The sequence below is a fragment of the Pelophylax lessonae genome (assembly GCF_965119305.1).
Source record: "Pelophylax lessonae genome assembly, chromosome: 8".
In the NCBI taxonomy this organism is placed as follows: Eukaryota; Metazoa; Chordata; class Amphibia; order Anura; family Ranidae; genus Pelophylax; species Pelophylax lessonae.
Genome location: NC_138775.1, coordinates 268,650,883 through 268,663,957, shown reverse-complemented (window position 1 = coordinate 268,663,957; position 13,075 = coordinate 268,650,883). Strand labels below are relative to the sequence as shown.

The following is a 13,075-nucleotide window of genomic DNA, read 5'->3' as shown; positions in this document are numbered from 1 at the left end:
TCTCCAGTGCAGGTTTTATCACCAATCCTTGTTTCCACAACAACCCAAAATTTTCAAAATCCAATTGTCACAGGCACAGAAAGTGAGGTGAAATCTTCTGAACAGGGGTAGAGACAGCAAATCAAATGGTACAGGGGTGTTAACCCTTCCCTATGCTATCCAAAAAAACTTAAAAATTATTATTTTGGCTGAAGCTAAACTTAAAAAATGTAACTGTTCCGGCTTACAAATTCGACTTAAGAACAAACCTACAGACTCTGAAAGATTGCCCTGGGACTTTAAATGAGGCGGACACAGGTGGTCACTCAATGAAGTAAATGTAATCTCAATTTAATGATTCGTATCAAAAAAAAAAAGTATGGGTTCCTGACTCGGGATCCTTCATGGGTTTTCTACCCTGCAAACATCATCAATAACTAATTTTTGGATTGTTGTTACAATACTATTTCTACATATGTTTTTTCACAGACATGCATGTGTGCATCCCTTTCTGAAGAAGCGAGCAGTTTGCTGGGGAAACACGTCAAAGTTATTAAAGCGGAGTTCCACCCTGGAATACTTTTTTTAATAAAAATACCCCCGGGACAGTCAGGGCTAGTACATTCCACAATGGATAGCCTCTGATCTGTCCCGGGTTGCACTTACCTGCAAGAAGAAATACTTACCTTGAAAATGTCTTGTCCAGCGCTGTCATCTCAGGTGTGGGCAGCTTGAAGCCAGTGCGATCCTCTTCTGTGTCCTCTTCCGTCTTCTTCGGTCCCACGATGCACTGCACCGGCCCCGACGTCACTTCCGGTGCGCGCGTCATCCCTCCACAGCTTCTGGGCATGCCCAGAAGCTGTTTAGAAGGGAATGACGCGCGTATCCCGGAACTGACGTCGGGGCCGGGGCAGGCGCAATGATTCCTGGGAGCGATGACGTTCAGCTCCCAGGAATCATTGCAAAGTCAGGAAGTGACGACGGGCCATGGCCGCCGAGGGGAGGAAGAGGAAGTAAGGTATTTTCTACGAGGTAAGTAAAAAAAAAAAATGCGATTATCCATTTGTTTTTCAGGTGACCCGGAGCGAGAAGATGGAGGTAAGTATCATTTTAGGGTGGAACTCCACTTTAAGATGCCTGTTTACAACCATGCAACAATACAGTTACTAACTTCAAGCATGTACTATATTTGTGCCTATACCTTTGTTTGGCTTGGTTAACATTTTTATGTACCATGATACATGATGTAATTTTTTTGATACTAATCATTAAATTGAGATTAAATTTACTTCATTGAGTGGCCACCTGTGTTTGCCTCATCTAAAGTCCCAGGGCAACTTTCCCTTTCTGTATGTAAATTATATATACCAGAGTTTGCAGACGCAATAACTTTTGCGTAAACCAATCAATATACAGTTATTGGGATTTTTTTTACCAAAAATATGTAGTAGAATACATATCGGCCTAAATTTGTGAAGAAAATTGTTTTTTTTCAATTTTTTTATTGGATATATTTTATAGCATAAAGTAAAAAATATTGTTTTATTTTTCAAAATAATCAGTCTTTTTTTGCTCATAGCGTTAAAAAAAAAAAAAAGAAAACAGTGGTGATCAATTGCCACTAAAAGAAAGCTCTATTTGTGGAAAAAAAATGTCATACATTTTATTTGGGTACAGTGTCGCATAAATGAGTAATTGTCAGTTAACCACTTTACCACTAGCCACTGTGCTGCTACTGCGGCACAGTGGCTCGTTATCGTCCAGCGACGTAAACCTACGTCGCTAGACTCCTCCCCCTGTAGGCGGCGCTTGCGCGCCGCCGGAGGCGCGTTCCCGCTGTTTTCATTCACAGCGGGAGTCGGGCCAGGGGAGGAGCGGCGGCGATCGCCGCTGCTCTGCCCCGATCGTCGGGGAATCCAGTTTGGAGATCCGCCCGCCTGTGTAAACAGAGCGGGCGGATCTCCTAAGTGACAGGGAGTGACAGATCGGAGTGTTCAGCATAGCTGAACCTGCGATCTGTCCCTGTGTCACTCAGTCACCTCCCCCCACACACGTTAGTAAGCACCAGGCATACATTAACCCCTCCCTCTCCAATAAAATTAACCCCTTCCCTGCCAGTGTCATTTTTACAGTAACAGTGCATATTTATAGCACTGATTACTGCAGTAATGTCACTGGTACCCCCAAAAGTGTCAAAAATGTCAGTCAAGGGTCCGATCTGTCCGCCTCAATGTCGCAGTCCCGCAAAAAAAATCGCAGATCGCCGCCATTACTCGTTAAAAAAAAAAAACACCAAAAATGACAGAAATCTTTCCCTTAGTTAGTAAACGCAATAACTTTTGCGCAAACCAATCAAAATACGCTTATTGCGATTTTTTTTACCAAACATATGTAGCAGAAAACAAATTGGCCAAAAATTTAAAAAAAAATTTGGTTTTTACATCTTTTTTGGGGGGAATTTCATATAAAAAAATGTTAAAAATGTTGTTATTTTTTCAAAATAAACGCTCTTTTTTTGTTTATAGCGCAAAAAGTAAAAATTGCACAGGTGATCAAATACCACCAAAAGAAAGCTCTGTTTGTGGGAAAAAAAGGACGTAAATTTCGTTTGGGTACGGTGTCGCATAACCGCGCAATTGTCAGTTAAAGTCACACAGCGCCGAATCGCAAAAAGTGGCCCAGACGTAAGACAGCAAAATGCTCTAGTGGTAAAGTGGTTAAGTAACGCAGTGCCGTATCGTAAAAAAAAATGGCCTGGTCATGAAGGGGGGTCTTTCGGAGGTCAAGTGGTTACATTTCAGAAGAAACATTACCTATGCCACATACAAATAGACCCCCATCTTTAATTAAAAAATAACAAAAGGATCCTGTATAAGTACCAGTTCACACATATGCGATGTCAGACATCGCATGTGATTCGCACCGCACTGCTGTGCAATTCACATGCGATGTCTGTGCGATGTGAATTCAGCCATGCAGATTACATGGCTGAATTTTCATTGCATTCGAACCAAAGTCGCACAGAACCCTTTTTTTCGGTCTTCACCAGAAACGGATTGCATGGGTTAAACTAATCTGGGGGGTGTCGTTAACTTTGTATTGACACTCCCAACAGTTTGCATATGGCAGTGTGAACTGCCTGCGAGTCGTGGATTTGCAGGGTTCCCGCATCGCACCAATGTGAACCGTCACTGACAGTCTAAACAAATACCAAGTTCAGTTATTATGTGATATACAAGCTTCATAAAGTAAACAAAAAACTTTACCTTCCCTGACTGAGCCAAATCCTCTTCATTTGTATCTCACCTGTTCCCCCGCTCAGACACTGCAGCTCACAGTGGGAGGGTTTTGGCAGCAGAGACAGTGCTGCCAATCCAAAAAGTAGTGGGCGTGGATAGGTGTGGCCAGGTGCTGATTGACAAACTACAGGCTTGTAAATCAGCAGTGACAATGGCAATAGCCACACCCCCAACAACCTTTTCCCCTCCCACTGTAGTGCAAGTAGGCACAGCTTACATGAGAGGGGCAACTATGCTCTCAGTTCAGAAGCAGTGCAGCAATATTGCCACACCATCACAGAAAGCTGCATAAGGCGGACCCAATTGGAAGGATGAACAGGTAAATGTTGGACTTTGCAAGACAAAACTGTAAGTGCAGATGCACTTATAATCACTAAGTGCTGCAGTGCTTTTTTTTTTTAATGAGAGGATATAGTGCTCTTTAAAAGCCCATGGTATAAAGAGAAGCTCTGGTTTTTCCCCATTCCAGACAATTAAAAAGAAACCTGTCATTGCCTGTTACAATCCAACTTAGAAACACTCGGGAGGCGCAAATATAGCAAGTTATAAAAAATTAATGTGCAATATGTACACCCTCTTGAGAATTGTACAAAGCTGCATAAATGCTGATCTCGAACAGTATATACACTATATTAGCAAAAGTATTGGGACGCCTGCTATTACATATTATTATTATTTAATGGCATCCCAGCCTTAGTCCGTAGGGTTCAATATTGAGTTGGCCCACTCTTTGCAGCTATAACAGCTTCAACTCTTCTGTGAAGGCTGTCCAGAAGGTTTAGGAGTGTCTATGGGAATGTTTGACCATTCTTCCAGAAGCGCATTTGTGAGGTCAGGCACTGATGTTGGACAAGAAAGCCTGGCTTGCAGTCTCCGCTCAAATTCATCCCAAAGGTATTCTATCAGGTTGAGGTCAGGACTTGCTTTGTGTACTGGTGCGCAGTCATGTTGGAACAGGAAGGGGCCATCGGCAAACTGTTCCCATAAAGTTGGGAGCATGAAATTGTTCAAAATCTCTTGGTATGCTGATGCCTTAAGAGTTTTCTTCACTGGAACTAAGGGGCCAAGCCCAACCCCTGAAAAACAACCCTACATTATAACCCCCCCCACCACCAGTGCACAAAGCAAGGTCCATAAAGACATGGATAAGCAAGATTGGGGTGGAGGAACTTGACTGGCCTACACAGAGTCCTTACTTCAACCCAATAGAACACCTTTGGGATGAATTAGAGTGGAGAACACGAGCCAGGCCTTCTCATCCAACATAAGTGCCTGACCTCACAAAGGTGCTTCTGGAAGAATGATCAAACATTCCCATAGACACACTCCTAAACCTTCTGGATAGCCTTCCCAGAAGAGTTGAAGCTGGTATAGCTGCAAAGGGTGGGCCAACTCATTATTGAGCACTACGGACTAAGAATAGGATGCCATTAAAGTTCATGTGTGTGTAATGGCAGGCATTCCGATACTTTTGGTAATACAATGTTTATATATATATATATATATATGTACACACCATCTTTGATACTGTAGTAAATAATATTAAGCCACACAAAGATAAAGATAACTACCAAAAAAAAAAAAAAAAAATATATATATATATATATATAGATAGCGAGATAGATAGATAGATAGATAGATAGATAGATAGATAGATAGATAGATAGATAGATAGATAGATAGATAGATAGATAGATAGATAGATAGATAGATAGATAGATAGATAGATAGATAGATAGATAGATAGATAGATAGATGAAACTCTTAGTACTGTAGTACAAAATAACTATTATTAAGTCACAAAAAAAATAAAATAAAATGTCGCATGAAGTGTGGATGGATCCCTTCTGTACACAAGGTAAGGTTTGGTTCAGCCTGTGTCTGAATTTTGTTTGCTGTAGATTGAATTAGGCCAGGCAGCACAGCAGGGAGGGTTTTCTGAACCCCATGAGGAAGGTGTTGAGTAGGCTTCACAGGCATTTAGAGTGAGTTATAAACAAAAAGTGTTTAGAAGTGACCCACGCGTAGAGTTCAGATACACAAATCCTGATTTATTTCTCTTCCGTCTGCATGGTTCTGCTCTTTACAGCCTCCTAAACTCCTTTACTCATATACATTATCTCACATAAGTGAGTACACCCCTCACATTTTTGTAAATATTTTATTATATCTTTTCATGTGACAACACTGAAGAAATGACACTTTGCTACAATGTAAAGTAGTGAGTGTACAGCTTGTATAACAGTGTAAATTTGCTGTACCCTCAATATAACTCAACACACAACCATTAATGTCTGAACCGCTGGCAACAAAAGTGAGTACATCGGTAAGTGAAAATGTCAAAATTGGGCCCAATCAGCCATTTTACCTCCCTGGTGTCATGTGACTAATTAGTGATACACGGTCTCAGGTGTGAATGGGGAGCAGGTGTGTTAAATTTTGTGTTATCGCTCTCACTCTCTCACACTGGTCACTGGAAGTTCAACATGGCACCTCATGGCAAAGAACTCTCTGAGGATCTGAAAAAAAGATATGTTACTCTACATAAAGATGGCCTAAGCAATAAGAAGATTGCCAAGACCCTAAAACTGAGCTGCAGTACGGTGGCCAAGACCATGAAGCGGTTTAACAGGACAGGTTCCACTCAGAACAGCCCTTGCCATGGTCAACCAAAGAAGTGCACATGCTCAGCGTCATATTTAGAGGTTGTCTTTGGGAAATAGACATATGAGTGTTGCGAGCATTGCTGCAGAGATTAAAGGGGTGGGGGGTCAACCTGTCAGTGCTCAGACCATACGCCGCATGGCTGTCATTCCAAAAGGAAGCCTCATCTAAAGATGATGCACAAGAAAGCCCGCAAAGAGGTTGCTGAAATCAAGCAGACTAAGGACATGGATTACTGGAGCCATGTCCTGTGGTCTGAGGAGACCAAGATAAATGTATTTGGTTCAGATGGTGTCAAGCGTGTGTTGCCGCAACCAGGTGAGGAGTACAAAGACAAGTGTGTCTTGCCTACAGTCAAGCATGGTGGTGGGAGTGTCATGGTCTGGGGCAGCATGAGTGCTGCCGGCAACGGGGAGCTACAGTTTGAGGGAACCATGAATGCCAACATGTACTGTGACACACTAAAACAGAGCATGATCCCCTCCCTTCGGAGATTGGGCAGGGCAGTATTCCAACATGATAACAGGCCAAAACACACCTCCAAGACAACCACTGCCTTGCTAAAGAAGCTGAGGGAAAAGGCGATGGACTGGCCAAGCATGTCTCCAGACCTAAACCCTATTGAGCATCTGTGGGGCATCCTGAAACGGAAGGGGGAGTAACGCAAGGTCTCTAACATACACCAACTCTGTGATGTCGTCATGGAGGAGTGGAAGAGGACTCCAGTGGCAACCTGTGAAGCTCTGGTGAACTCCATGCCCACGAGGGTTAAGGCAGTGCTGGAAAATAATGGTGGCCACACAAAATATTGACACTTTGGGCCCAATTTGGACATCTTCACTTAGGGGTGTACTCACTTTTGTTGCCAGTGGTTTAGACATTAATGGCTGTTTGTTGAGTTATTTTGAGGGGACAGCAAATTTACACTGTTATACAAGCTGTATACTCACTACTTTACATGTTAAAATGTGATGGGTGTGCCAACTTTTTTGAGATACTGTACATACACACTTACTGTATAATGCAGAGATGTGAATAGGTGGACCCACAAGTAATAGCAGAAGGCATCTGCATGACTCACTCCTATTACAGATATAAAAAAATCTGTGATTTATACCTCATTCAGGGTTATAGGCAAAGACATGCAATTAATTCTTTATTTTCTGTTGGGGCCAACTGTGCATCCAAAACCACTGGATTATAACACCATATTATACAGCCATTTATTCCAAAGAGCAAATTGCTGTGTCAGGGCTTATGGCAGGGGTCTCAAAACACTGTAAAGAAAGGGCCAGTTTATTGTTCTTCAGACATGGAGGGGGGGGGGGGGGCACAGACTGTGGCCAATGGCAGTAGAAGATGCCCCAGCATCAGTGGGAGGAAACAATACCTCAGGCTTGATGGTCAGTGGGAGTGAAAAAAAAAAAATAGATAATGCTTGTGGTCAGTAAAAGGAGTAGTGGACTATTGGTGTTAGCGTGTGAAGTAGGGGCCCTTAATGGTATAAGTGGGGTGCCCAATTGTTTATTTCAATGGGAGGAACAGTGCCCCATTGTTGGTGTCTGTCAGAGGAATTGTGCCCTCTTGCTGGTATCAGTGGGAGGAATAGTGCCCCACTGTTGGTGTCAGCTAAATGAATGGTGTCTCACTGTTGGTGTCATTGAGAGGAATAGTGCACCAAGGACCAGATAAAAGATAGCAAAGGACCACATCTGTCCCGCAGGCCACTGTTTGGAGACCATTGGCTTATGGAATGACACACCCTATGGTGAGGTGGGCTTAAAGAGGAAGGTAAGCCTAACTATAACTATTCTTAAAAACATTCCCTCTTCCCTCCTCATACCTATCCTGTATAGCCTATATAAAAAAGATCTGTGCACTGCAGAGGAGAGGAGAGGAGAGAGCGCCAGCAATGGAGCCTGTGGGTGGTGTCATAGCTCCAGGAATTCACAGCTTAAGTTGAGCTGTAGAGGGAAACTGAAGCTGTGGTGTCACGTGACCCAACCAGAAAAAGTAAGTATACAGATCTTTTTTATACAGGCTATGCAGAATAGGTAGGAGGGGGACATTTTTAAGAACAATTATAGTTAGCCTTTACCACCACTTTAAAGGAACCAAAAATGTCCCCATAAGCCATTTCCAGATGTACAGTTGGCACCGATGAAAAAAAGGAATGATTTGAATGGCTCAAGTTAAGTAGAGTTTTTTGGTTCCTTCTAACTCACATCATTTAACCTTGTGAAATTGGGTTCACCACAGCTTGTCTGGTTGGGTTCACCACAACTTATCTAGTTGTACCATATGTAATAGAGATTTTCTATTTCTGTCTTTTGGATTCTAGTTCCTTCTAACTCAATTCACTAAACCTTGTGTAGTTGGGTTTACCAGAACTTGTCTGGTTGGGTTTACCAGAACTTGTCTGGTTGGGTTCACCACAACTTGTCTGGTTGGGTTCACCACAACTTGTCTGGTTGGGTTCACCACAACTTGTCTGGTTGGGTTCACCACAACTTGTCTGGTTGGGTTCACCACAACTTGTCTAGTTGCAATATATGTAAAAGAGATTTTCACTTTACCTTCTGCAAAGTCCCATACACAAATTCTGTCATCCAAACGCTTACAATAAAAGTGCTACTGGAAGTTTTAAACAGAATTTTACCAGTGTGAGATATATGGTGGTAATGCTATTACAATACGGATGGGAACGTCCTTCACTACCTACCATTACCATGAGACAACTGCTGTCTGGTTTATGTGTTTACCACAACTTGTCTGGTTGGGTTCACCACAACTTGTCTGGTTGGGTTTACCACTACTTGTCTGGTTGGGTTTACCACAACTTGTCTGGTTGGGTTCACCACAACTTGTCTGGTTGGGTTCACCACAACTTGTCTGGTTGGGTTTACCACTACTTGTCTGGTTGGGTTTACCACAACTTGTCTGGTTGGGTTCACCACAACTTGTCTGGTTGGGTTCACCACAACTTGTCTGGTTGGGTTCACCACAACTTGTCTGGTTGGGTTTACCAAAACATGTCTGGTTGGGTTTACCACAACTTGTCTGGTTGGGTTTACCACAACTTGTCTGGTTGGGTTTACCACAACTTGTCTGGTTGCAATATATGTAAAAGAGATTTTCACTTTACCTTCTGCAGAGTCCCATACACAAATTCTGCCATCCAAACGTTTTCAAAAACATGCTACTGGAAGTCCTAAACAAAATTTTACCAGTGTGAGATGTATGGTGGTAATGCTATTACAATACGGATTGGGCACGTCTTCCACTACCTACCATTACCACTGAGACAACTGCTGTCTGGTTTATGTGTAGTTACAATACTAAGCTGCACCATGCCATCCCGATTCACCCCAAAACTGAGCCATCACTCCACAGACAATGATAACAATGTATAATCACGTGCCGTAGCTTGCTACTTACGGTTCAATGGTAGGCTGGCATTGCTGGTACCCAGCTTGTTTACCGCTACACAAGTATAGTTGCCAAAGTGTTCTTCTGTTACGTTGGAGACGTGAAGGATCGATCTGGTGCTGTAGTTCTTTATGAGGATGCCCTTCTGTCCATTTGTCAGTCTATCAAGGGAAAACAAAAGTGTATATTATATATGTCCTATGGAAGATAAAGTTGGTATTTCATTGGTTGTATTATGTCCCGGGATGTCTATTAAAGTGTTTGTGAACTCAATCACTAAAAATCTCAAATATGCTTTAACTAGCTAAGAACACACGCCCACAAAAAAGTCCTCAAAGTAGACAGGGCGAGTGTAGTGCATCCAGTTTTTCTGTTCCTCTGCTGCATCCCTCCCAATTGCTGGTAATTCTTGGCTCTGAAATTGAAGCCAGAAGTTGCTATTTACATACATTTACAGTACATACAACTCTAGCAAGGGCAGCTGCCAAAAAAAGAGCCATATGACTAAGGTAAGTGCACACCATAGCGCATGTTTTTTTTTATTTGGCGCATTGCCACACATACCGTGCCAACTGCACAGAAATGCACAAAATTCTGGTTTGGTGGTCCAAACTTGCTGCGTTTGTTAGATGGGTTTGGGGGGCCGCTTACAATTAATGGTACCCAGGTGTGTCTAACAAGGGCAGTGGATTCCGTGCACTGTAGGAAATCCACTTTGCCCACACCGTGTTCTGGTGTGAACGGGCTCTCAGTGTTTATCAACACAGTTCAGATGGAGAGATACAAAGTAACATTGTTTTTTTTGTATCTACCTTGATTCATTCATCTGCAGATTTTTTTTTTTTTTAGTAGAGATTGTCTTTATAACTGGCCCCTTTCATACATTAATTTCATCAGTTCAGTCATATCAAAACGGATAAAATATCCATAAGTTTTTCATCCGTTTTTCATTCATTCGTATTTCATCAGTGCTCATCAGTTTTTTTTGTTTTTTACATCCACTACCAATGAAAACATGGATGAAAACCTGTCCATTTGTCAGTTTACATCCGTTTTTCGTCCGATCCCTTTTTTTAACGGAAGAAAAATAGAGCTTTGATCAGTTTAAAAGAACTGATGACAGATGTGGATTAGTGATCGACCCATATCGGTTTTTCTTTGTCGATACCGATATTTTGGCCATTGCATATCGGTTTTGGTTGATATTTGCCAATATTTTCGTACATTTAAAAAATGTTTTATTTTTTATTTTTAGCACTTGACAGGTAATCTTGTGGAGGGATTTGGGGGTCTAAAAGACCCCAAACCCCTCCTCTGCACTTAAAAGCATTCAAAACGCTAAGTTTGGCTGTTTTGAATGCTGTCATTTTTTTTTAATCTGGCGCTGAGTACCCGGAAATGATTTCATGACATCGCTTCCAGGGTTTTTACATGGAGACCCGATCACAGCCAAATGCGGCTTTGATCGGGTCTTCGGCGGCCACGCAGGCTGGTTGCCTGGTGGGACGGGAGACCCGGGTGCCCTGCGGAAGGCAGCGGGAGGGGGGGGACATCCCCTCCCGCTCCTTGTAATGACAGCCGAGCAGCTTCTCAGCCGCATCGGTTGTCAATACAAGACAGCCGACCGTCGGCTATGGACGCCGGTACCGGGGTGATGCCACTAGCTGCAGGTATCACTCCGGTACAGCACTTTCCTGAAATATTGGCAATATCAGCCACCTTGGTAGCCGATTCCGATATATCGAGGAAAGTGCAGATCGGCCCTCGATATATCGGCTTTGCCGATAATCGGTCGATCACTAATGTGGATGTAATGTAAACTGATGTAAACGGGTGATCATCCATTTACATCCGTTTCCCCATAGAGATGCATTGATGTCCGTTTTTCATCTGTCAACGGATGGATGAAAAAGGGACAAATGGACAGCATGTGTGAAAGGAGCCTTAGGGTCCTATCACACAAAGCGGTGCGCTTGGCGGACTCCATCTTTCTCAGCTTTCTATTTATTTTTTTTTTTTTAGTGTCATAGTTAAAAAAAAGAGAACCACATGGTATTTTATTTGTCAATTACATTGCAATGCTTTGTATCAGTATCATCATTGTAATGTAATTTTAAAAAGAACAAATTATACAACAAAATGTATAGTTATATTTTACAGTGACACCATTTTTTTAAATGGACCCTGATAAAAAAATAAAATAAATAAAATGTGTGTTTTTTAAGTCTTTTTAGTCTAGGGATTGCTTAAAAAAAAGAATTCTTGCAAGACAACACCAGAAAAAAGAAAATAGAGGTTAAGTCAGATTACCATGACATTGAAGACCCAAATATAAAGTGGATCTGTTGCCTATAGCATCCTTAATTGCTTTAGATCAAAAACTGCTTTCTGTCAAACTGTCACGTCCATTTATGCTCATAGATCAGAGTCAAAATGTAAACGGGATCATTTATGCCACAATGTGGTGCCAAGTACCGACAGGATTTATATTATATAGAACACTATACAGTATATTAAATCACCACTTTACTGTAGCAAGGACACTAATAAGTAATAAACCTTTGTTTCACTCTGGGGGTTTAAGAGCTCTTTGCAAAGTCAGGCTCTAAGTTGTAACCTTATCCTTTTTTTTTTTTTTTACTCTTAAATAAAATGGTGTGCATGCGATTTATCAAGCCACTTAATTCCATTTCCATGGTGTTATCTCTTTTAAAATATAGAGTTCTTTGACTTTCCATTAATCAGGTTTAGCAGCACCCTTGCAAAATAGCTACTAAGGGTGATTGTGTATGCTTTGATTGTTCACACGGTGATACACTTGATTGAATAATTAGGGGGTCTGATTAACAATAATGTGAACGAATGAAAATTAGATGTGTTGGTCTTGCTCAGGTATCATTCCTTCCCTCTACAGAAAAAGCAATCACTCTGTTTGCCATGGAATTAGTTTATCCAAATGTCTTCCTCTTAAGAATGGGTAGATGTAACCAAATTGGAGCTAGGACTTGTACAACTATTTTGGTTTAAAAAACACTGTCATCCCTGGGGCAAAAAAAAAAAAAAAGATTCCTACAAAAATAAACACCAAAAACTTGTTAATGTATTAATTGCCCTACTAGCGCTATCCCAAAAGAGTGCCCTTAATTTAATAATAATTTAATTTAATAATTATTAAATTTAATAAATGTAAAAACCTAATAAAATGCACAAAATAAAAAAAATGAAATTCAAAATGTACGCACATTAAAAAAAGAAAAAAAATTAGAAAAAGAGCAATATATATATATATATATAAAAAGAACAAAATATATAGTATAGTATTTAATATTAAGTATTATATATTTAAATAGTATTTAATATTAAGAAAGAGAATTTCATCTCTCCTCAGATTGATTCTCTGTTGAGGGATCCCTTCTTAGGTAAACTATTATCTAATATTTATAAGACCTTTATGCCTTCTATTTGTTCTCGTCTAGAAAAGCTCCGGTCTAAATGGCAGGTGGGGGGGATGGGGGAGGGCTGGATCTGTACATAGATAGGCCTGGGAGGAAATGTGGACTATCCCTTATTTCAACTGGTCTCAGCTAGGAACAGGATAATACAATTTAAATATTTGCATTGATAATACTTAAAGTGTTACTAAACCCAGTAGCCTGCATCCACTATATCTGGTCTCCCAAAGCACAGAGAACATGGAAATGCAA

General features: G+C 41.2%; 1 protein-coding gene across 4 annotated transcripts in view; it reads right to left on the bottom strand.

Annotated features, from left to right (window-relative positions):
* The window catches only part of NEGR1 (neuronal growth regulator 1), an 846,722-nt gene that overhangs the window by 183,234 nt on the left and 650,413 nt on the right, over positions 1-13,075 (bottom strand). For all 4 annotated transcript variants that reach the window (XM_082264787.1, XM_082264788.1, XM_082264789.1 and 1 more), the window contains exon 6: positions 9,381-9,532. In XM_082264787.1, coding sequence (XP_082120913.1) covers positions 9,381-9,532 — 152 coding nt within the window. The remainder of the gene's footprint in view (positions 1-9,380; positions 9,533-13,075) is intronic.